The sequence below is a fragment of the Thunnus maccoyii genome, chromosome 15 (genome assembly GCF_910596095.1).
Source record: "Thunnus maccoyii chromosome 15, fThuMac1.1, whole genome shotgun sequence".
In the NCBI taxonomy this organism is placed as follows: domain Eukaryota; kingdom Metazoa; phylum Chordata; class Actinopteri; order Scombriformes; family Scombridae; genus Thunnus; species Thunnus maccoyii.
The window spans coordinates 8,197,247-8,219,174 of record NC_056547.1 but is presented as its reverse complement, the minus strand read 5'-3'; the positions used below and the strand labels follow the sequence as shown (position 1 = coordinate 8,219,174).

General features: G+C 36.9%; 1 protein-coding gene across 2 annotated transcripts; it reads right to left on the bottom strand.

Annotated features, from left to right (window-relative positions):
- Positions 1-229: 229 nt before the first annotated feature.
- Positions 230-21,448, bottom strand: LOC121912698 (CD209 antigen-like protein E). 2 transcript variants are annotated; one of them, XM_042435030.1, is made up of 13 exons: positions 20,969-21,448; positions 19,900-20,047; positions 18,651-18,771; positions 18,342-18,420; positions 16,932-17,640; positions 16,537-16,780; positions 16,209-16,287; positions 14,028-14,153; positions 3,065-3,142; positions 1,993-2,052; positions 1,700-1,851; positions 1,425-1,549; positions 230-1,334 (listed from the first exon to the last, which is right to left on the bottom strand). In XM_042435030.1, the coding sequence occupies exons 7-13, from the start codon at positions 16,225-16,227 to the stop codon at positions 1,139-1,141; spliced, it is 756 nt and encodes a 251-aa protein (XP_042290964.1). In that variant the 5' UTR covers positions 16,228-16,287; positions 16,537-16,780; positions 16,932-17,640; positions 18,342-18,420; positions 18,651-18,771; positions 19,900-20,047; positions 20,969-21,448; the 3' UTR covers positions 230-1,138. The 2 variants fall into 2 exon arrangements, with proteins under 2 accessions (XP_042290964.1, XP_042290965.1); XM_042435031.1 differs by lacking the exons at positions 230-1,334; positions 1,425-1,549; positions 1,700-1,851; ... (3 more) ...; positions 19,900-20,047; positions 20,969-21,448 and adding exons at positions 11,731-12,424; positions 12,516-12,640; positions 12,791-12,942; positions 13,192-13,290.
- Positions 21,449-21,928: the final 480 nt, after the last annotated feature.

Here is a 21,928-nt window from a genome sequence, read left to right as displayed (position 1 = left end):
TTAGTCTTTGGAGCCGTCTCTAGACAAACTAACGTGACCAAACCCTTGTAATGAAGGAACATGTGACCCAGTGCAACAGTTTGCCTAATTGACGTGTTTTTGAATAGTTCTTGGGCAACAATGGAGGTCTACAGCACAGAGGAATAAGATCAATTAGGCTTTAGATACACACACAATACTTGTAATTAGATCAATTCATTGTTGGTTTGACTCCAAACATGAGATTTGTTAACAATAAGAAAAATGTAGAAAATCGCCAGCCTTATCCTTTTAACCATTTTCTGAAACACTGTCAGAGCTCTGTGAACACTAAGAGCAATCACCACACCATTTTCTACTGAGCACTCAAAACTTTTAACTTGTGTTTTTAAAGTAAATAACTTCCTTGACATGTTTAGTATGTGACAGTGTGACAGAATGTAATTTCTTATTGAGACTTACACACACAAACCAAATAATAAAGTCAAACAGCCTCTATAGCCAACTGAATAAACTCATGTCATACAAACACCGTTTTCAACTGTTTATTTACTGTCACGGTTCACCTTTCTGTCATGTCCCCCTAATGACAGTAAGTATATATGTAACAGTGATATAAAAAAAGACAATACATAAATGAAAGTACAGTAAAAACAAAGGCCTCAGTACAGAAATGCATGTGCATAAGTAAATATTTATTTAAAAAGAAACATTGTAAATGTCCTCCAGCAACATATTTTTGTCATGGTGTAACCCTCCCCTCCATATCACATGGGAATCCCTGAGATACTCTGTAAACTACATTTAACATGTGATAAGCTGCACTAAAACGGCAATGTTCATTTGTTATTATAATCTTGAAATATATGTCACATGTATATTTGAAAAGTTTGGACAGTTTGCTGCACACAATGAACATTTTGATATACACGTCTAGTGTAGAGAGACTAACTCAATGCATCACTGGATCATCTGAACATATTTGGACTCATATATTTGAAACGACAAACAAGAAATGTGAATACAGTTGTGAGAAAATGAACTGCAGGTTTTAGAATAGCACACTGTGTTGTAAGAATCATGATTTTTATTTGACAATTGTGCCAAAGCAACTGATGAAAACTGTAAATAGTCTGAGAAGTCTGAGCTCAACTGGATTTCAGAAACACATAACCCTACTAAATCCTTTTTCTGCTTGTTTCTCACAAATAATTCTTTGAGGCTCATCACAGGATTTATCAGACCAACAGTTCAGCTCTGCAGGTCTTCCTTTCTCTCCCATCCTCACACAGTCCTCTCCTTCATGATTTTCCCTGCCCCAATTGTCCGGCTCATGTTCTCGCCAGAAAGACAAACTAAAGGATGGAGAACAGAAAGACTTGGTTAAATAAAAACGAGTTGATTAGATTTTTTGATTTTTAGAAATGTTTTCACAACAATCAAACCTTGTGTTCAGTGGTGAGTCGTCCACCCAAAACCATTTGCCCTCTTCCTTTGAGTCTGTCAGTCCGATCCAGAACATGTCCTCATAATAGTTCATTTTGTCACTCAGTTCCTTTGTCAAGAATGTCTGAAGAGGAAAAGTTGATGAAATGATGATATGTAACATGACTTTTCTGTGCTGAGACACCATGTTAACTGATTCAGAAACATAAGGATGTGATAAAATGCACAAGAACACAGTCAGTGTGATACATGAACCTGCTGCAGTGTTTTATACCTGCTCATCCCAGCTGTCTATCTTCACCAGGTCTCCTCCTTGACTTTGGCAGTAACGTCTGCTCTCTTCCCAGGATGAAGTCGTGGTGGAGAAATAATAGCACTTCCCTCCAAATTGCAGCCAGTCTTTGTCACATTTCAGGCATGAATCACCTTTGAAGAGATTACAGCAAGGAATTGAGTCAGGTGGAACAAATCACCGTTTATCTAACTTTTGTTACCTGTCAATCTATTATAGCCTCTATAATCATCATCAGAGGTTAAAAAAGTGTGAAGGAAGAATCCATCACTTACTTGGTTTTATTTCAGGAGGTTGTGGGCAGGAAGGTGGCACCACCTTTCTAGAGAGTGTCTCTGTTGAAAAAGAAAGGATAAAAAGAAATGTCACTTTCATCATTCTTATTTAGAAACGTTGCTCCCAGCCTCTCTGACATTTCAGGCATGAATCACCTTTGAAGAGATTCTCATGAAGACTTCAGTGAGGTTTAACAAGTTTATATTTGTGTAATTTGGGGGCAGCAGAAACTTTGAGGAGGAAGAGTTTGAATCTGAGAGCAGCTGAAACAATTAGAACAAATAAATGAACCTTCATAGATACAACGTGCTGCCTTTGAGCAAGGCACCTACCTTGCAACTTACTGACGCATTCAGTATGAACTGATGCAAAATAAATAATAAAATAGATCCCATCTGACTGACTGTATCTGTTGTTTGTGTTTGGGTCTGTTTGTAGTATTATTAGAGGGTGTAACAGCATCAGAGAACAAATGTGAAGGGAAAATGCATTACTTATTAGAGCCTGTCTGTTATGAAAATGATTTAGAAAATCAATTTCAGTTGTGTTAACAAAACTGTTCACACTATTGTCAACATAGAAAGAGAAATTACATAAAAATACATTAATAACTGGGATCATTGGCCTACTGAAGTTAGGAGGACAATCCAAGCTCCACAGCTAAGAAGATGTTGGCTCTCCACCGGCAACTTCCTCACACACTTACATGAACACAATGGCTGAACACATTTCTCAATGTGATCATTGTAGAGCTCTCAGTGGCTAGAATGCATGGTGCAAGTGAGAGAAGTGTTACACAATGGACAGGAGCCTATGATAAGGTCTGTCTGTCTTCTATCTCTGTTTGATGCAGGTATGATGCTGTAACGTTTCAACTTATCCTGAGATCTGTATTTTATGTGTATTGGTTGTAATTTCATTGCTCTCCTTTGAGAAAATTAAAAAAGAAAACAACATTTTATGACAAAAGAAGGATGACAATCCAAGTTAAATCTAAAACTTTGTATTTTAAGATGACATTTTTGTGTTAGATTTGTGGACAGTTTCAAACCCAAACTCTGACAGTCTTACCATTGAGATGTCTTTGTACTTCTTTGTACTTGGTTTTCAGCATTTGGAGACTTTCCTTGGTTTGCATGTTGACCATAGCTGATGGGGGGGAAAGAAACACCTCTTTTTGTTAATCAGTGCTTGATAATGAGCAATGATGACAATCTAGTTTCACTGAAAGACAAAACTCACTAATGTTACAGCTTTTCTCAGTAGCTTTGGCACAAATAACTCTATAATGATAAATTTCATAACTCTTAAAAAATGAAATTCTTCAATTCACAGGTTTTCTAGCATCAGAGTATGCATTTATTGTTGCTTTTACACATCATTCAAAAGTACAATTATGTTAAACGGATCATTCTGCTGTTTCATTAGAAACTTTGTTCCTTTTAGATGAGTTTATGTTCGTTGTGTGAATCTTCACAGGCATTATTTTAAGTTACACAATTCACTGTAAATCTTGACTTTTGTATCAGAAGATTTCATGGGTCACATTCAGTTGGCTGTAAAGGATATTTGATTTAACTGTTGGGTTAGTGTATGTTAATGAGATTATGCATGTCTCCAAAATGGAAAAAAAAGACTGATTAGTATTGTTTGATTTAATAATTCATGCTTGCATGTTGTACACTCACAACAATTATTGAATTATTAAATCAAGAGCACAAATTACTAATTTGAGATCACGAAATGATTAAATAAATGATTAAATCAAGTGCCCAAGTACTTATTTTTGTGGACTTGTTAAATACAGGTTCCATCAATAGTGAAATAAGTGACCTGTGTGCATGTACTATAGAGGTAAAGGGACTCTGGTCATAAATCCTTTGACATTTAACTGTCTTGACCTGAGCAAAGACAATAAGAAACATCACTTAATGGCAGAGAAGCACTGATTGATGAAAAGTTACTTTGACAATAAAGATAAATATCTTGAGTTGGTCTTTTGCTGGACAGTTGAAGTGCAGCACAGTATAAAATGATGTGGTGATTTATTTCTTAGTGTTTTGAGAACTGCAACATTGTTTCAGAAAATGTGCTTTAAGCAACTGAGAAAAACTGTAAATGAGGTGATTAAAGTTTTTCAGGTAAGTTTAGTTATTTTAGATCAGCCACCTGATTGTTCTAAAAGTAAAACTACATTGATAAAACTGTACAAACTTACAGACACGATAAATAACAATGACAGCGGCAACCAAAAGAGCGCTGAGAACCAGCAGGGCCACTCTCTCTGATGTGACCTTTGACCCTCCTTTTGACACTGCATGTTGTTGGGAGTCAAGAGCTTCACCTGTTACAGTTAGAAGAGACTGAGATGTAAATTAAACTTGAGTTTGGGTACAGAGTATTAACACAACAACATGCACACCTTTACAATATAATGCAGCCAGACTTAAAGGTTGGGGTCCCAATTTTTCAAATCTGTCTTAAAACAACAGTCAGGAGCCCAAATGAACATTGAAACATGTTTTTCTTGCTGTACTCATTTCTCCTGTTCATACTGACCATTAGAAGATCCCTTCATAATGAACTTACAATGTAAGTGATGGGGGACTTTGATGCTAAAAAGACTGTAAATGTGGCAGATATCCACTTGATATGACTAACTCAGACTGCTGAAGCCTCATATAAGCAGATAAACATTTCCATAAATGTTTGCCCAAAACAAGGATTGTAGATTTTGGCCCCACTTACACTGTAAGCATATTTAGAAAGGATCTTATAATAACCAGTATGAACAGGAGGAATGATTAAAGTGAGCAAAACCTGTTTCAATGTTCATTTGAAAACTGACTGTTGTTTTAAGACAGACTTGAAAATCTGGGAACCCGTCCTTTAAAACCTCTCTGACATAATCTTCACAGAAACAGAATATTATAAGGTAGCATTTTTTGCAGGACTGTTGTATTAGAGGATCACACAGATGTTCATATTACTGTACCTGCAGAAACCTTAACGTTGAATTATTTTTGTCTGCAATTTTGGATTTTCATCTTTGCATCGTTGAAAAATCTTTTATTAGTAAAATATTATTGAAGCCGAATGACCACGACAGCCAAGACGTGGTCCTCTGAACTGGGTATTTATTGTGTTTGCTACATGCATTGACATACGAATATATAGCAAATATAACAACAAACATATAATTGATAGAGAAAAAGAACACTTTATATGAGTACTGCTATCACTATAAGAACATGTAAACATGGTTACAAACCTTATTTAGAGATAATTTAATTTGATTGATTTCAACATCAGAGGTAAACAAGGCCAGTATTTATGCAACTGACAGTAAAATTTTGAACTTAAGTGAAAGATAAGACTTTTACTCTTACTCACAAACTAAAGAATAAAAACTATTTATCACCTTTTAATTTCTTTTGACTTAAAAACACTCCTGGTTGCATACAAATAACAATCAGCAAGACAAGTAATTTACCAAAAGGTAAAGAGACCTTCAGACTTGATACTTTGTGTGTCAGATAACTTAAAGTTCTTCAAAAATATTCTTCATGGCCACTTCCTCATTTGTTATCTGCCTTCCTGTCTTCACTCCTTTAATGGTATAATTGTAGATCTCCTCACACCCAGTGCCTGCCTGCCTTTCTTTCTTTCTTTCTTTCTTTCTTTCTTTCTTTCTTTCTATTTTTCTTTGTTGACTGGCAGGAAACAGTTAAGAAAAACAGGAGAGATTTAACAGGAGAACGATAAGACACATACAAATAAAGCTGCACAAACACGGTCTGATTAAAAACTTAAAGTTACATTATATTTGCCATAAGGTTTGGTCAAACTTGGAAGTATGTCTATATTTCATTCAGGCAGCTGAAGCCTGTGTGACGAACCTCTTCTGCTGCTGTTGAAGCAGTAAAACAGGCCTACTTCCTCAATTATAATCCAAAGTACACTAAATAGAAATACGACTTTACCTCAAACTATTCAATTAGCATATCTGTAAATATACCTCAAATTTATATGGAAAAAAAATCTGATGAATTTGAGAATTCTGAAGTTGCAGAAAATTTCATCAACTTAAAAGTGGTCATCAAGAGGATCTTACAGGACGAATGATGTGTGATTAACTGGTAAAGAAGTTTAACCACAAACTTGGATTACTTTGTAAAAACAGGAAATACTTATTTATAGGATACAACGCTGAAGCTGGTTTCAAGCACTTTGAAATTACTTTAAATTACAGTCTTTTAGAGGAAGAATACATGTTTTTCTCTTGGAAAAAAACTCAATTTCGATTAGACTGGTGGCTGTTTGCCTGATGATGACCTCTGGGGTCTGACTGTAGGGGTCAGAGGTCATCATTCCCCTCCCAGTAGATTAACCACCACCTCCATTTCTAGTTTTTACCTTCTGTGTGACTCATCATGCAGAGTTTTCAAGATCCTGGCTTCAGAGTAAAGGGTGACAGTCACTGAGGAAGCTTTCTCTGCAACAAAAGAACACAACACTAAACTGCTGTTGGGTCCTTTTGAAATAATCTGTGAAGATAAAATTTCCATTTATTCTGTAAATGTTCATATTTTACTCAAGTTATAACATAAAAACACCTTGTGGAAGTATTCGGTATCCTTTTGAAAAGCTTTGGCATTGATAGATAGATAGATAGATAGATAGATAGATAGATAGATAGATAGATAGATAGATAGATAGATCATTGTATTTAAGACTCACCGTTGACCTTTCTCCACTGCTCTCTTTAGGGTTGTGAGCTTCCACATTAATCTCTGGTATTTCACCACTGTGTGAAAAACATCCTGTCACCCAAAAATGTTTTCACAACAATCAAACCTTGTGTTCAGTGGTGAGTCATCCACCCAAAACCATTTGTTCTCTTCCTCTGAGTCTGTCAGTCTGACCCAGAACTTGTCCTCTTCATAGTTCATTTTGTCACTCAGTTTCTTCTCCAAGAATGTCTGAAGAGGAAAAGTTGATGAAAATGATGATATGTAACATGACTTTTCTGTGCTGAGACACCATGTTAACTGCTTCACAATCACACATATGTGATAAAATACAAAAGAACAGAGTCAGTGCTCTACATGAACCTGCTGCAGTGTTTTATACCTGCTCCTTCATGCTGTCTATCTTCACCAGGTCTCCTCCATGACTTCAGCAGAGATGTCTGCTCTCTTCCCAGGATGAATAATTGATGGAGAAATTATAACACTTTCCTCTAAATTGCTCCCAGACTTTGTCACATTTCAGGCCTTGAATCATCTTTAACAACTTAACAACATACATATAGTTGATACACAACAATAACACTTTATATGAGTACTGCTATCACTATAAGAACATGTAAACATGGTTACAAACTTTTTACTTTGGAAATAATTTAATTTGATTGATTTCAACATCAGAGGTAAACAAGGCCAGTATTTATGCAACTGCTAATAGTAAACTTTTGAACTTAAGTGTAAGATTAAAGTAAAAATCCTTCACTTTTACTCCTACTCACAAATTTAAACACACAATATGTAATTTCAGCCACTAGGGGTCTCTCAATCAAAACAATAACAAAAGACGGAGTGTGATGACGGTGTGAAGTAGCGTGGGATCATGGGAGTTGCAGTTTAGTGTTGTGATGTGCCCGGTCTGACTTGTTCCCCCGGTGATGGGCTTTATAGCTGCATCGTTACCTTGGATACTATGTAGCCAAGTATTAAATATTAGATATAACATAACAGCATAAAATAATGAAAATAACACAAATATGTACATCTTACAACTATTAAATAAAGGTAAAATTACTGACAAAATTCTATTCTATATTAAAAGATTTTGCTGTTAGACATAGTGACCATTTAAAGCACAACTAATGTATTTAATGTAACATGCAAGACGTGTATGTTACATGAGCATATCACTATTATATCTGCAAAATATTAAATTCTTAAAAATAACTTTAAAAAAATCATTGTACATATGGCAGAATAGCAAAGCATTTAGTCAGTCTGTAATGGCAGACAGGTTGTCCATAACATAGTTGACAAACTAACTAGCAAAAATATGTTTTCCCTTAAAATATCAAAAAAGTTGTTAATGTTGAATGAATGAATATTTTAACTTAAACCACTGATTGTTTTTTTTGTTTTTTTTGAGAAAACACAATACATTCATACGTTTGTGAAATATGCACCCCTAATTAGATATTCACTCATAAGTGTAACTATAAGTGGTGTAATCGTCATTTTAGGGATCAAACAGATTTTGCGGCTCCAGGTGTGTTTTATTTGGTGGGAAATGGGCTCAAATGGCTCTTTGTACGCTGAAGGTTGCTGACCCCTGCTCTAGAGTCTCAAGAGTCAGTAACAAAACATTTCATATTCATGAACACAAATTTAGAAGTACAGCAGATGTGGACGTACTGCCCCCTTCTGGATGTATCTTTACTGTGAATCTTTGCTTGCAGAATTTTTTTTTTTAATCTCTGTTTTTATTGCTGTGGTCTTTTTACATTTTTTATATATTCAGTTGCAAGTTTCTTTAGTTACAACATATTCTACAGCAGGAAAAGAAAGAACTGGAGCAGGAGAACACAACAAATAAGACAGTTGAAATGAGATAATAATGCATTTTTACTGCCATGCAGACCCCTTTAAAAACAATGTGTCAGATTATATTTAGCGCAAATTATGTGCAATCACTGTCTGTCATCTGTTACATGTGATCCCTTCCTTTGCGGAGCATCTTCAAGAAACTACGTTTTACTACATTCAACACAGTGAAGCTACACACAGCTTCACTGTGTTGAATGATGTGTGTGCAGAGTTTGTATTCAGGGGGAAAAGTCTCTCTGTGCTCACCTAAAATCTGAGTATAAGGTGTGTATCTACAAGCATGATTTGTGATATCACAACTAGTTTGGGAAACCAATCGTGGTCCAGTATGAAACTTACACAAGTGTGATGTGGAAACTTGAAACGTGCAGCCCACAAACACTGAGAATGGACTTTTCAGTGGATTACGAGACATCTTGTGTCCAGCAGTTAAACTTTCAAGATGAAAAATATTTACATATTCAAAGATTTCCCAGTGAAAGGAGTGGATGTAATCTATCAAAGGTCAACTTAAATCTGCATTCATCTTTTTGGCCCCTTGGGGGCAGCAGAACAAAAAGTGAACAGGATATTAAAGGACTGGTTCACATTTTTTAAAGTCTGTCTGAAAACAACAGTCAGATGCCCAAATGAACAGTGAAAGAGGTTCTCAGTAATCTGTAATCATTCCTCCTGTTCATACTGGCTGTTTAAAGATCCCCTTCAACTGTGCTTTCAATGTAAGTGATGGGGGCCAAAATCCACAGTGTATCCACACAGTCATTTTGTGTGAAAATTCATTTAAAAATCATGTGGAGCTTATATGAGGCGTCAGCAGTCTGAGTTAGTCATATCAAGTGGATATGTGCTCCAACCTGCTGTATTCAACCTTTACTGGAAGTGTGTTTAACTCGCTGCAGAGCTGTGCACCTACACGCATAGTGAGGGCAGAAGAAGTCACACTGAATGATATTGATTCATGTTTATGTGAAACATGAACATGTATTGATATTCATGGATTTTTGCTCTGTCCTGCTGAATGTCCATGTCTATTACAGACCATATCCTGTCATTTCCCTACAGTTAAAATGCTGTCAGGAACCATTAAAGAGAAGCACAGTGAATATTTCATTCCTCACCTCCTCCTGTGATGTTCATTCTGTCTGAAAGGAGCTTTAATCTTGTTTAAATCATAACTTAGAAACATAATATTTGATAAGAGAGCCTCTACTTTCTAACATTCCCAGTATAAAGTCATATATTTGTAGTGATATGTTCTTACTTATGGAGGCAGACACTGTGAAATTTTTTTTAATTTGAATTTTAATCAGGTATTTTGTTCAATTCGGGGGCAATTCAGAGTTTCCAATCAGCCTAACTTGCATGTATTTGTGTTGTTGGAGGAAACTGGAGTGCTGGGAGAAAAGCCACACAGACACGAGGAGAACACGCAAACTCCACACAGAAATAAGCAGCTGGTCAGGTGGAGGTGTTTCTGTGAGGCTGCAGTGCTGATAACTGAGCCAATGTGCCGCCCTGAAGAGGGAAGGAGGTTAGGAAAGATAGAGGGAGGACTGGAGAGAGGGTGGGGGTGAGGGAGGAAAGGAGGGAGGATAGAGAGAGTGAGATGGAGGGAGGGTGGAGAGGTGAAGGGGGGAGGAAGAGGGAGCTACTGCTGTCCGGCCTGTGCTGAACAACCAGCAGCTTCCTCCACGTTACTGTCGCTGTCACACTTCTTCTTCTTCTACATCCAGCTCCAAAAAGCTTTTTTCTTCTCAGTCTTCTCCTCTTTTTCTGTCTGTTTCTTTTCTTTCTTTTCCTTCTTTGTTTTTTCCTCCTCTGTCTGTCTGTCTTCGCCTTCTTCTTGCGAGACCAGGAACATCTGAACATCTTCTTCTTTTTCAAATTTCCTCCAGTTTCTTCTTCTCCTCCATCTGTTTAACTCTGGCCTCCCAGGTCTCTTCTTTCTCAGCCAGATCCTTTGTGAGTTTCTCCTCCAGAGCGTCGCACTTGTTCTGCCAAGTTTTCTGGCTCTGGAGGAGTTCAGTCTCTTTGCTGCTCAGCTGGATGGAGATCTCCGTCGGCCTCTCGGACAGATTCTCTTCTCTTTCCTGAGCGTCAGGATTTCAGTGTCTCTCTGGTTGAGCGGCTCTTCCAGCTACTTCACGTTTTTCTGCCACTTATCCTGAATCTGCAGCTTCACCTGGAGCGTTTCATCTCTCAGCTCCGAGGCCGCTACTTTGCCTGCCTCCCATCCTGCTGTCATGGAGGTGTACTCCTCCTTCCAGAAGCGCTTCATTCGTGGGGTCTCCAGGGAATTCTTTTGGAGACGTATCTCTTTAAGATGATGTATAGTTTCTCTTTTCATGTTCCTCTTTTGAGTTCCTCTTTGGTTGCTAGATCTGCCTCCAGCTTGTTAATTGTTACTTTGGTGTTCCGTAACTTGCGTTTAACTTCCGGAGGCTGAAAACATGATCGCTATTATTAGTCTTTGGAGCCGTCTCTAGACAAACTAACGTGACTAAACCCTTGTAATGAAGGAACATGTGACTCAGTGCAACAGTTTGCCTAATTGACGTGTTTTTTAATAGTTCTTGGGCAACAATGGAGGTCTACAGCATAGAGGAATAAGATCAATTAGGCTTTAGATACACACACAATACTTGTAAGTAGATCAATTCATTGTTGGTTTGGCTCCAAACATGAGATTTGTTAACAATAAGAAAAATGTAGAAAATCGCCAGCCTTATCCTTTTAGCCATTTTCTGAAACACTGTCAGAGCTCTGTGAACACTAAGAGCAATCACCACACCATTTTATACTGAGCACTTTTAACTTATGTTTTTAAAGTAAATAACTTCCTCGACATGTTTAGTATGTGACAGTGTGACAGAATGTAATTTCTTATTGAGACTTACACACACAAACCAAATAATAAAGTCAAATAGCCTCTACAGCCAACTGAATAAACTCATGTCATACAAATACTGTTTTCAACTGTGTATTTACTGTCACGGTTCACCTTTCTGTCATGTCCCCTAATGACAGTAAGTATATATGTAACAGTGATGTAAAAAAAGACAATACATAAATGAAAGTACAGTAAAAACAAAGGCCTCAGTACAGAAATGCATGTGCATAAGTAAGTATTTATTTAAAAAGAAACATTGTAAATGTCCTCCAGCAAAATATTTTTGTCATGGTGTAACCCTCCCCTCCATATCACATGGGAATCCCTGAGATACTCTGTAAACTACATATAACATGTGAAAAGCTGCACTAAAACGGCAATGTTCATTTGTTATTATATTCTTGAAATATATGTCACATGTATATTTGAAAAATTTGGACAGTTTTCTGCATACAATGAACATTTTGATATACACGTCTAGAGTAGAGACACTAACTCAATACATCACTGGATCATCTGATCATCTGAACATATTTGGACTCATATATTTGAAACGACAAACAAGAAATGTGAATACAGTTGTGAGAAAATGAACTGCAGGTTTTAGAATAGCACACTGTGTTTTGAGAGTCATGATTTTTATTTGATAATTGTGCCAAAGCAACTGAACTTTAAATAGACTGAGAAGTCTGAGCTCAACTGGATTTCAGAAACACATAAACCTACTAAGTCCAGTTTAATGCTTGTTTCTCACAAATACTTTTGTGAGGCTTGTCGCAGAATTCATCAAACCAACAGTTCAGATCTTTAGTTTCTCCTTTCTCTCCCATCCTCACACAGTCCTGTCCTTCACGATTTTCCCCTTTTTCCCCTTTCCAATTGTCCGGCTCATTTTCTCGCCAGAAAGACAAACTAAAGGATGGAGAACAGAAAGACTTGGTTAAATAAAAACGAGTTGATTCGATTTTTTTGATTTTTAGAAATGTTTTCACAACAATCAAACCTTGTGTTCAGTTGTGAGTCGTCCACCCAAAACCATTCGCCCTCTTTCTTTGAGTCTGTCAGTCCGATCCAGAACTTGTCCTCATGATAGTTCATTTTGTCACTCAGTTTCTTTGTCAAGAATATCTGAAGAGGAAAAGTTGATGAAATGATGATATGTAACATGACTTTTCTGTGCTGAGACACCATGTTAACTGATTCAGAAACATAAGGATGTGATAAAATGCACAAGAACACAGTCAGTGTGCTACATGAACCTGCTGCAGTGTTTTATACCTGCTCATCCCTGCTGTCTATCTTCACCAGGTCTCCTCCGTGACTTTGGCAGTAACGTCTGCTCTCTTCCCAGGATGAATTTGTGATGGAGAAATAATAGCACTTCCCTCCATGTTGCTCCCAACCTTTGTCACATTTCGGACATGAATCACCTCAAAAAGACAGGATAAAAAAAAATGTCACTTTCATCAATCTTATTTAGAAATCTTTCACACTAGTCAAAAAAGTTGAGAATAATAATTGACAACAACTTGAAAATAAATTTATATCATGTAACTGGTCAGCTGAAATGAAAATATACTATAATCTAAAATATGTAACGTAACGTGTAAGTTACATTGCAGTGTTGCATGAAAAATGTGGACAGAACCTCGTAGAAAGAGTCAAACTCAAACTCTTACCGGTGAAATTTTTCTCCAGATCTTTACACTTGGCTGTCAGTGTTTGGTGCCTTTCTTCCAGTGTTTGGTACTTTTCCTTGGTTTGCATGTTGACCATAGCTGATGGGGGGAAAAGAGACACCTCTTTTTGTTAATCAGTGCTTCATAATGAGCAATGATGACAATCTAGTTTCACTGAAAGACAAAACTCACTAATGTTACAGCTTTTCTCAGTAGCTTTGGCACAAATGTATATCAGAATTCTCAAAAATGAAATTCTCAAATCCACAGGTTTTTAAAAATTTTTTTAATTTAATAATTCATGCTTGCATGTTGTACAAAAATTATTGAATTATTAAATTGAGAGTACAAATGACTAATTTGAGATCATTAATAATTTAATAAATTATTAAATAAGTGCTTATTTTTGTGGACTTGTTAAATACAGGTTCCATCAATAGTGAAATAAGTGACCTGTGTGCATGTACTATAGAGGTAAAGGGACTCTGGTCATAAATCCTTTGACATTTAACTGTCTTGACCTGAGCAAAGACAATAAGAAACATCATTTAATGGCAGAGAAGCACTGATTGATGAAGTTACTTTGACAATAAAGATAAATATCTTGAGTTGGTCTTTTGCTGGACAGTTGAAGTGCAGCACAGTATAAAATGATGTGGTGATTTATTTCTTAGTGTTTTGAGAACTGCAACATTGTTTCAGAAAATGTGTTTTAAGCAACTGAGAAAAACTGTAAATGAGGTGATTAAAGTTTTTCAGGTAAGTTTAGTTATTTTAGATCAGCCACCTGATTGTTCTAAAAGTAAAACTACTTTGATAAAACTGTACAAACTTACAGACACGATAAATAACAATGAGAGCGACAACCAAAAGAGCGCTGAGAACCAGCAGGGCCACTCTCTCTGATGTGACCTTTGACCCTCCTTTTGACACTGCATGTTGTTGGGAGTCAAGAGCTTCACCTGTTACAGTTAGAAGAGACTGAGATGTAAATTAGACTTGAGTTTGGGTACAGAGTATTAACACAACAACATGCACACTTGTACAATATAATGCAGCCAGACTTAAAGAACGGGGTCCCAAATTTCAAGTCTGTCTTAAAACAACAGTCAGGAGCCCAAATGAACATTGAAACAATGTTTTTCTTTCTGTAATCATGTCTCCTGTTCATACTGACCATTAGAAGATCCCTTCATAATGAACTTACAATGTAAGTGATGGGGGACAAAATCCACAGTCCTCCTTCTGTGCAAAAATGTATTTAAAACTTTATCTGAAGCTAATATGAAGCTTCAATCATCCAAATGAGTCAAAACAAATAGATATCTTTCAACGTTACAGTCTTTTTAGTGGCAAAGTTCCTCTTTTTGTTACTATACTTCCACCGCAGCTCAACAAGGAAACACAAAGAGGGAATTTGATGCTAAAAAGACTGTAAATGTGGCAGATATCCACTTGATATGACTAACTCAGACTGCTGAAGCCTCATATAAGCAGATAAACATTTCCATAAATGTTTGCACAAAACAAGGATTGTAGATTTTGACCCCACTTACAATGTAAGCATATTTAGAGAGGATCTTATAATAACCAGTATGAACAGGTGGAATGATTAAAGTGAGCAAAACCTGTTTCAATGTTCGTTTGAAAACTGACTGTTGTTTTAAGACAGACTTGAAAAACTGGGAACCCGTCCTTTAAAACCTCTCTGACATAATCTTCACAGAAACAGAATATTATAAGGTAGCATTTTTTGCAGGACTGTTGTATTAGAGGATCACACAGATGTTCATATTACTGTACCAGCGGAAACCTTAATGTTGAATTATTTTCTGTGCAATTTTGGATTTTCATCTTTGCATCGTTGAAAAATCTTTTATTAAAAAATACTACCAAAGACAGCCAAGATTTCAACACTAAGGCCAGTATTTATCCAACTGATGAGAGTAAAATTCTGAACTTAATTGAAAGATAAAAGTAAAAATCCTTCACTTTTACTCCCACTCACAAACTAAAGAATAAAAACTATTTATCTCCTTTTAATTTCTTTTGACTTAAAAACACTCCTGGTTGCATACAAATAACAATCAGCAAGACGAGAAATTTACCAAAAGGTAAAGAGACCTTCAGACTTGATACTTTGTGTGTCAGATAACTTAAAGTTCTTCAAAAATATTCTTCATGGCCACTTCCTCATTTGTTATCTGCCTTCCTGTCTTCACTCCTTAAATGGTATAATTGTAGATCTCCTCACAGCCAGTGCCTGCCTTTCTTTTTCTTTCTTTCTTTCTTTTTTGACTAGCAGGAAACAGTTAAGAAAAACAGGAGAGATTTAACAGGAGAACGAGATGACATGTACAAATAAAGCTGCACAAACACGGTCTGATTAAAAACTTAAAGTTACATTATATTTGCCATAAGGTTTGGTCACACTTGGAAGTATGTCTATATTTCATTCAGGCAGCTGAAACCTGTGTGACGAACCTCTTCTGCTGCTGATGAAGCAGTAAAACAGGCCTACCTCCTCAATTATAATCCAAAGTCCACTAAATACAAATACGACTTTACCTCAAACAATTCAATTAGCATATCTGTAAATATATCTCAAATTTATATGGAAAAAAAATCTGATGTATTTGAGAATTCTGAAGTTGCAGAAAATTTCATCAACTTAAAAGTGGTCATCAAGAGGATCTTACAGGATGAATGACATGTGTTTAACTGGTAAAGAAATTTAACCACAAACTTGGCTTACTTTGTAAAAACATTAAATACTTTGCTAATTTTAATATAAATTTATAGGAAACAACGCTGAAGATGGTTTCAAGCGTATTAAGATAACATGAGGATGCAGTCTTTTAGAGGAAGAATACACGTGTTTCTCTTGGAAAAACAACAATTTTGTTTAGACTGGTGGCTGTTTGCCTGATGATGACCTCTGGGGTCTGACTGTAGGGGTCAGAGGTCATCATTCCCCTCCCAGTAGATTTACCACCACCTCCATTTCTAGTTTTTACCTTCTGTGTGACTCATCATGCAGAGTTTTCAAGATCCTGGCTTCAGAGTAAAGGGTGACAGTCACTGAGGAAGCTTTCTCTGCAACAAAAAAAACCCCACAACACTAAACTGCTGTTGGGTCCTTTTGAAATAATCTGTGAAGATAACATTTCCATTTATTCTGTAAATGTTCATATTTTACTCAAGTTATAACATAAAAACACCTTGTGGAAGTATTCGGTATCTTTTTGAAAAGCTTTGGCATTGATAGATAGATAGATAGATAGATAGATAGATAGATAGATAGATAGATAGATAGATAGATAGATCATTGTATTTAAGACTCACCGTTGACCTTTCTCCACTGCTCTCTCTTCAGGGTTGTGAGCTTCCACATTAATCTTTGGTATTTCACCACTGTGTGAAAAACATCCTGTCACCCAAAAATGTTTTCACAACAATCAAACCTTGTGTTCAGTGGTGAGTCATCCACCCAAAACCATTTGTTCTCTTCCTCTGAGTCTGTCAGTCTGACCCAGAACTTGTCCTCTTCATAGTTCATTTTGTCACTCAGTTTCTTCTCCAAGAATGTCTGAAGAGGAAAAGTTGATGAAAATGATGATATGTAACATGACTTTTCTGTGCTGAGACACCATGTTAACTGCTTCACAATCACAAATATGTGATAAAATACACAAGAACAGAGTCAGTGCTCTACATGAACCTGCTGCAGTGTTTTATACCTGCTCCTTCATACTGTCTATCTTCACCAGGTCTCCTCCATGACTTTGGCAGAGATGTCTGGTCTCTTCCCAGGATGAATAATTGGTGGAGAAATAATAACACTTTCCTCTAAATTGCTCCCAGACTTTGTCACATTTCAGGCCTTGAATCATCTTTATTAACAACTTAACAACAAACATATAGTTGATACAGAAAAAATAACACTTTATATGAGTACTGCTATCACTATAAGAACATGTAAACATGGTTACAAACTTTTTACTTTGGAAATAATTTAATTTGATTGATTTCAACATCAGAGGTAAACAAGGCCAGTATTTATGCAACTGCTAATAGTAAACTTTTGAACTTAATTGAAAGATAAAAGAAAAAATCCTTCACTTTTACTCCTACTCACAAACTAAAGAATAAAAACTATTTATCACCTTTTAATTTCTTTTGACTTAAAAACACTCCTGGTTGCATACAAATAACAATCAGCAAGACAAGAAATTACCAAAAGGTAAAGAGACCTTAAGACTTGATACTTTGTGTGTCAGATAACTTAAAGTTCCTCAAAAATATTCTTCATGGCCACTTCCTCATTTGTTATCTGCCTTCCTGTCTTCACTCCTTTAATGGTATAATTGTAGATCTCCTCACACCCAGTGCCTTTCTTTCTTTCTTTCTTTCTTTCTGTCTTTCTATTTTTCTGTTTTTCTTTGTTGACTGGCAGGAAACAGTTAAGAAAGACAGGAGAGATTTAACAGGAGAATGAGATGACATGTACAAATAAAGCTGCACAAACACGGTCTGATTAAAAACTCTTAAAGTTACATTATATTTGCCATAAAGTTTGGTCAAACTTGGAAGTAAGTCTATATTTCATTCAGGCAGCTGAAGCCTGTGTGACGAACCTCCTCTGCTGCTGTTGAAGCAGTAAAATAGGTGTACTTCCTAATTATAATCCAAAGTACACTAAATACAAATACAACTTTACCTCAAACAATTCAATTAGCATATCTGTAAATATACCTCAAATTTATATGGAAAAAAAAATCTGATGTATTTGAGAATTCTGAAGTTGCAGAAAAGTTCATCAATTTAAAAGTGGTCATCAAGAGGATTACAGTACAAATGACGTATGATTAACTGGTAAAGAAGTTTAACCACAATCTTGGTTTACTTTGTAAAAACAGGAAATACTTATTTATAGGTACAACGCTGAAGATGGTTTCAAGCTCTTTGAAATTACTTTAAATTACAGTCTTTTAGAAGAAGAATACAAGTTTTTCTCTTGGAAAAAAACTCAATTTCGTTTAGACTGGTGGCTGTTTGCCTGATGATGACCTCTGGGGTCTGACTGTAGGGTCAGAGGTCATCATTCCCCTCCAAGTAGATTAACCACCACCTCCATTTCTAGTTTTTACCTTCTTTGTGACTCATCATGCAGAGTTTTCAAGATCCTGACTTCAGAGTAAAAGGTGACAGTCACTGAGGAAGCTTTCTCTGCAACAAAAGAACACAACACTAAACTGCTGTTGGGTCCTTTTGAAATAATCGGTGTAACTGCGGAAGATAAAATTTCCATTTATTCTGTAAATGTTCATATTTTACTCAAGTTATAACAAATGAAAACACCTTGTGGAAGTATTTAGTACCTTTCTGAAAAGCTTTGGCATAGATGGATAGATGGGTGGATGGATAGATATATAGACAGAATTGTATTTAAGACTCACCATTGACCATTCCCCGTATCATTGGTTCTGTCCCAGTCTGGCTCTACGTCCCTCCACCAGTCCACCAGGTTCCCTCTGACTTTTTCCCAGTTTGTTGAACTTGACTGAGTGGCAGTAGGCCCTGCAGGTTGACACTGAAGTTTGCTTTCACACTTATCTTCAGGAAATGTGACTGAAGACTGTTGCTTGCTACACACTGACCCTCATAGATATTATGTGCAAAAGTGAACTGAGAGCAACAGTTGTCTTTTAGTCCTATTTTATTGTTACATGCAGGCCACTCCTCTTGACAAACTTGTTGTTTGATGTTTATGTCAACAGCAATGTATGTTTGAGTTCTTTAAGGATGCTAAGGTTTCAATGTTATGTTGAGGTGTTTGTGCTGTTTCTGCTCAGTGTGACTTGTGTATTTAAGTTATATTCATGTGTATGCTGTGTTTTTAGTTTTCAGTTTGCCCTGTGTTTTTCCTCCTGTGTTCCCAGCCTGCTTTTCCCTCCACTCTTCCCTCCTCATTTGCCCTGCATCATCTTCGTTAGCCCTGCCCTTTTCCCAGTATCTTCCCCAGCCTATCAGCTTCTTTCCCATTTCCTGTTTTATCCCCTCATTCCCCTCACTTGAGTTTCTCCGCCCACCTCCCCACCTGAACCTCATCTCCTCGTTAGTTCAGTTAGTATTTCAGTCCTGTGTTTCAGCTCAGTTTTGCTCTGCTCTGCTCTGCCTGTTTTTGTCTTGTCCCATTTTTCTGTGCCTGCACATCTGGATCTTTATTAAAGAGACATTGTTCAGTTTGTTCTGGCTGATTTGTCCTGCATTTGGGTCCATCTACTGCTACTCCCCCTGACAGAAGGATCCAACCAGTCATGGACCCAGCAGACATTCACCAGCCCTGCTTGCCTTTTTCCTAGCATGATTCTGGAGTTACACAGGATGTCTTTTTAAATGAAGAGCCAAACTTCCTTAAATCACCTGCTGTTTACTGGAAGAAGGACCCTGAATTTTCCCAAAAAGTGGCTTTCTTCAGGTGGAAATACAATTTAAATCCTGCCCTCCCAAGTCTATCATTCCAGTCTTCCATGTTTCCCTGGGGTCTCCCAGCTCCTCCCTGGAGCAGCTGTCTCCCAGTCTGCTAGCTTTGAGCCAGCTAGCCAGCTATCTGGATGTCCTGATCCTGTATTCCCTCATGAGACTTATGTGGAGCAGCTGAAGAGCCACCATGAACTCCAGAGGTCACCCTTTAAAGGGACTCACCTTTTCATTTTCATGGGGTACTGAGGAGTCTCCAAAAGGAGGTGTGGTCCCCATGGCTCCTGATACTCCTGGACTCTCTCAGCAGTCCAGTGCCACAGAGTCTCTGCTACTCAGCGTAACTACTGAGGTCCAGTCTGTCTTTGCTGAGCTGCAGCAACAAAGTGAACAACAGAACATCATAAGAAATGATTCTGCACCCTGACTGGCATAGCTTAACCAAATATACATTAAAATAACTTAAGTACAGAAGTAACACCTCTCCTACTCAGTCCAGTCTTCACCAAACAGAGAAAAAGTCTGAGAGCATTCGGTGGACTGGTGGACAACGGCAACTAATGAATATAGAGTCAGACTCTCTAGAGCAGGGGTCGGCAACCCGCGGCTCTTTCAATTCTTTGCCCTGGTTCCCTGTGGCTTTGAAACAATAAATAATAGCTATTTAATTTTAATTTATTTTATTTTATTTAGTTAGTTTATTTTAATGTAATATTTGTTATTTTGGAGAGTTAGGTGATCTTGTAATATAAAAATAAAACGTGTTTTAATATTTTGTCGATCGAAATATACGTCACCTGCCGGGCCGTTGCCGGGCAACAGGTAAGTGCATTTTTTGAGCTGTCTACCCCCGGTAAGCTAACGATGGAAAAATCCAAAAAAAAGAGAAAGATTTCTGATGAAAATAGAGCTTTTAATGCTTTTACTGTTGACGAGAAATTGGCGAACAACAAAAAAATCAAACCTTGAGAGACATTTCCAAAACAAATATTCAGCTTTCGCTGAAAAATACCCAGCTGGAGATGATCGAAAAAGAGCAGTTTCGGAACTGCTGCGGAAAACTGACCAGAGCAAAAACACTTTGAAGAGGTGGATGAAGTCTACAAATTCATGCACTTCGGTTAGTTTTGTGGCAGCTCAGGAGATCACCAGGCACGGGAAGCCGTTCAATATGCTGCCTCTGATCTCCTTTGAGGTACATCGTACATCCACACAGGTTGGAGTTTTGCATAACATATCTTAAAACTATCTTAATGACCTGTAAGGCAGATTTACGATTAAAAATACTCCTGACCTTAATGACAGTGCTGAGTCTAACGGGGGACTATATTAGCCTCACAGTTTATAATACCCCCGTTAAGTTTCCTTTATATCGCTGATAATAGTGACAGCCTACAGTCTCTGCGTTGTGTTGTGATGATGATGATGATGGTGGACTAACGGCTGACAGTTAGTAACATCAGTTGACTCCAACGAAGACACCCAGACAGCTCCGATGTCGATTCAATGATGTCTGTTTATTGCTTACAAGCACTTCGGGATCTGGGGGATACAAGCCCGCTCTCAGTAAAACTATTTAACATAAATAAAATCATAATCAAAGGAAACTTACAATACTAATAAATGATTTCTGTGACGAAGCTTAATAACCGTTAAATAACAAATTACAGGGCCAACGGTCTAACCTTGACCAGGATCAAAAACTCACTATATTACAGATTACACAAACACACTATTGATACAGATGAATCAGTTCACATAGATAATCACTCTGAATGTCAATATAATTATAATTAGTAATAAAGTCTATCTCAGGTCAGCTATACATTATTATTTACAGGTTTTCATTTAATAGTCACACACTCACCTGGAGGATACAAGCCCGGTCTGACTTGTTCCCCCGGTGATGGGCTTTATAGCTGCATCGTTACCTTGGATACTATGTAGCCAAGTATTAAATATTAAATATAAAATAACAGCATAAAATAATGAAAATAACACAAATATGTACACCTTACAAATATTAAATAAAGGTAAAATTACTGACAAAATTCTATTCTATATTAAAAGATTTTGCTGTTAGACATAGTGACCATTTAAAGCACAACTAATGTATTTAATGTAACATGCAAGAGGCGTATGTTACATGAGCATATCACTATTATATCTGCAAAATATTAAATTCTTAAAAATAACTTTAAAAAAATCATTGTACATATGGCAGAATAGTAAAGCATTTAGTCAGTCTGTAATG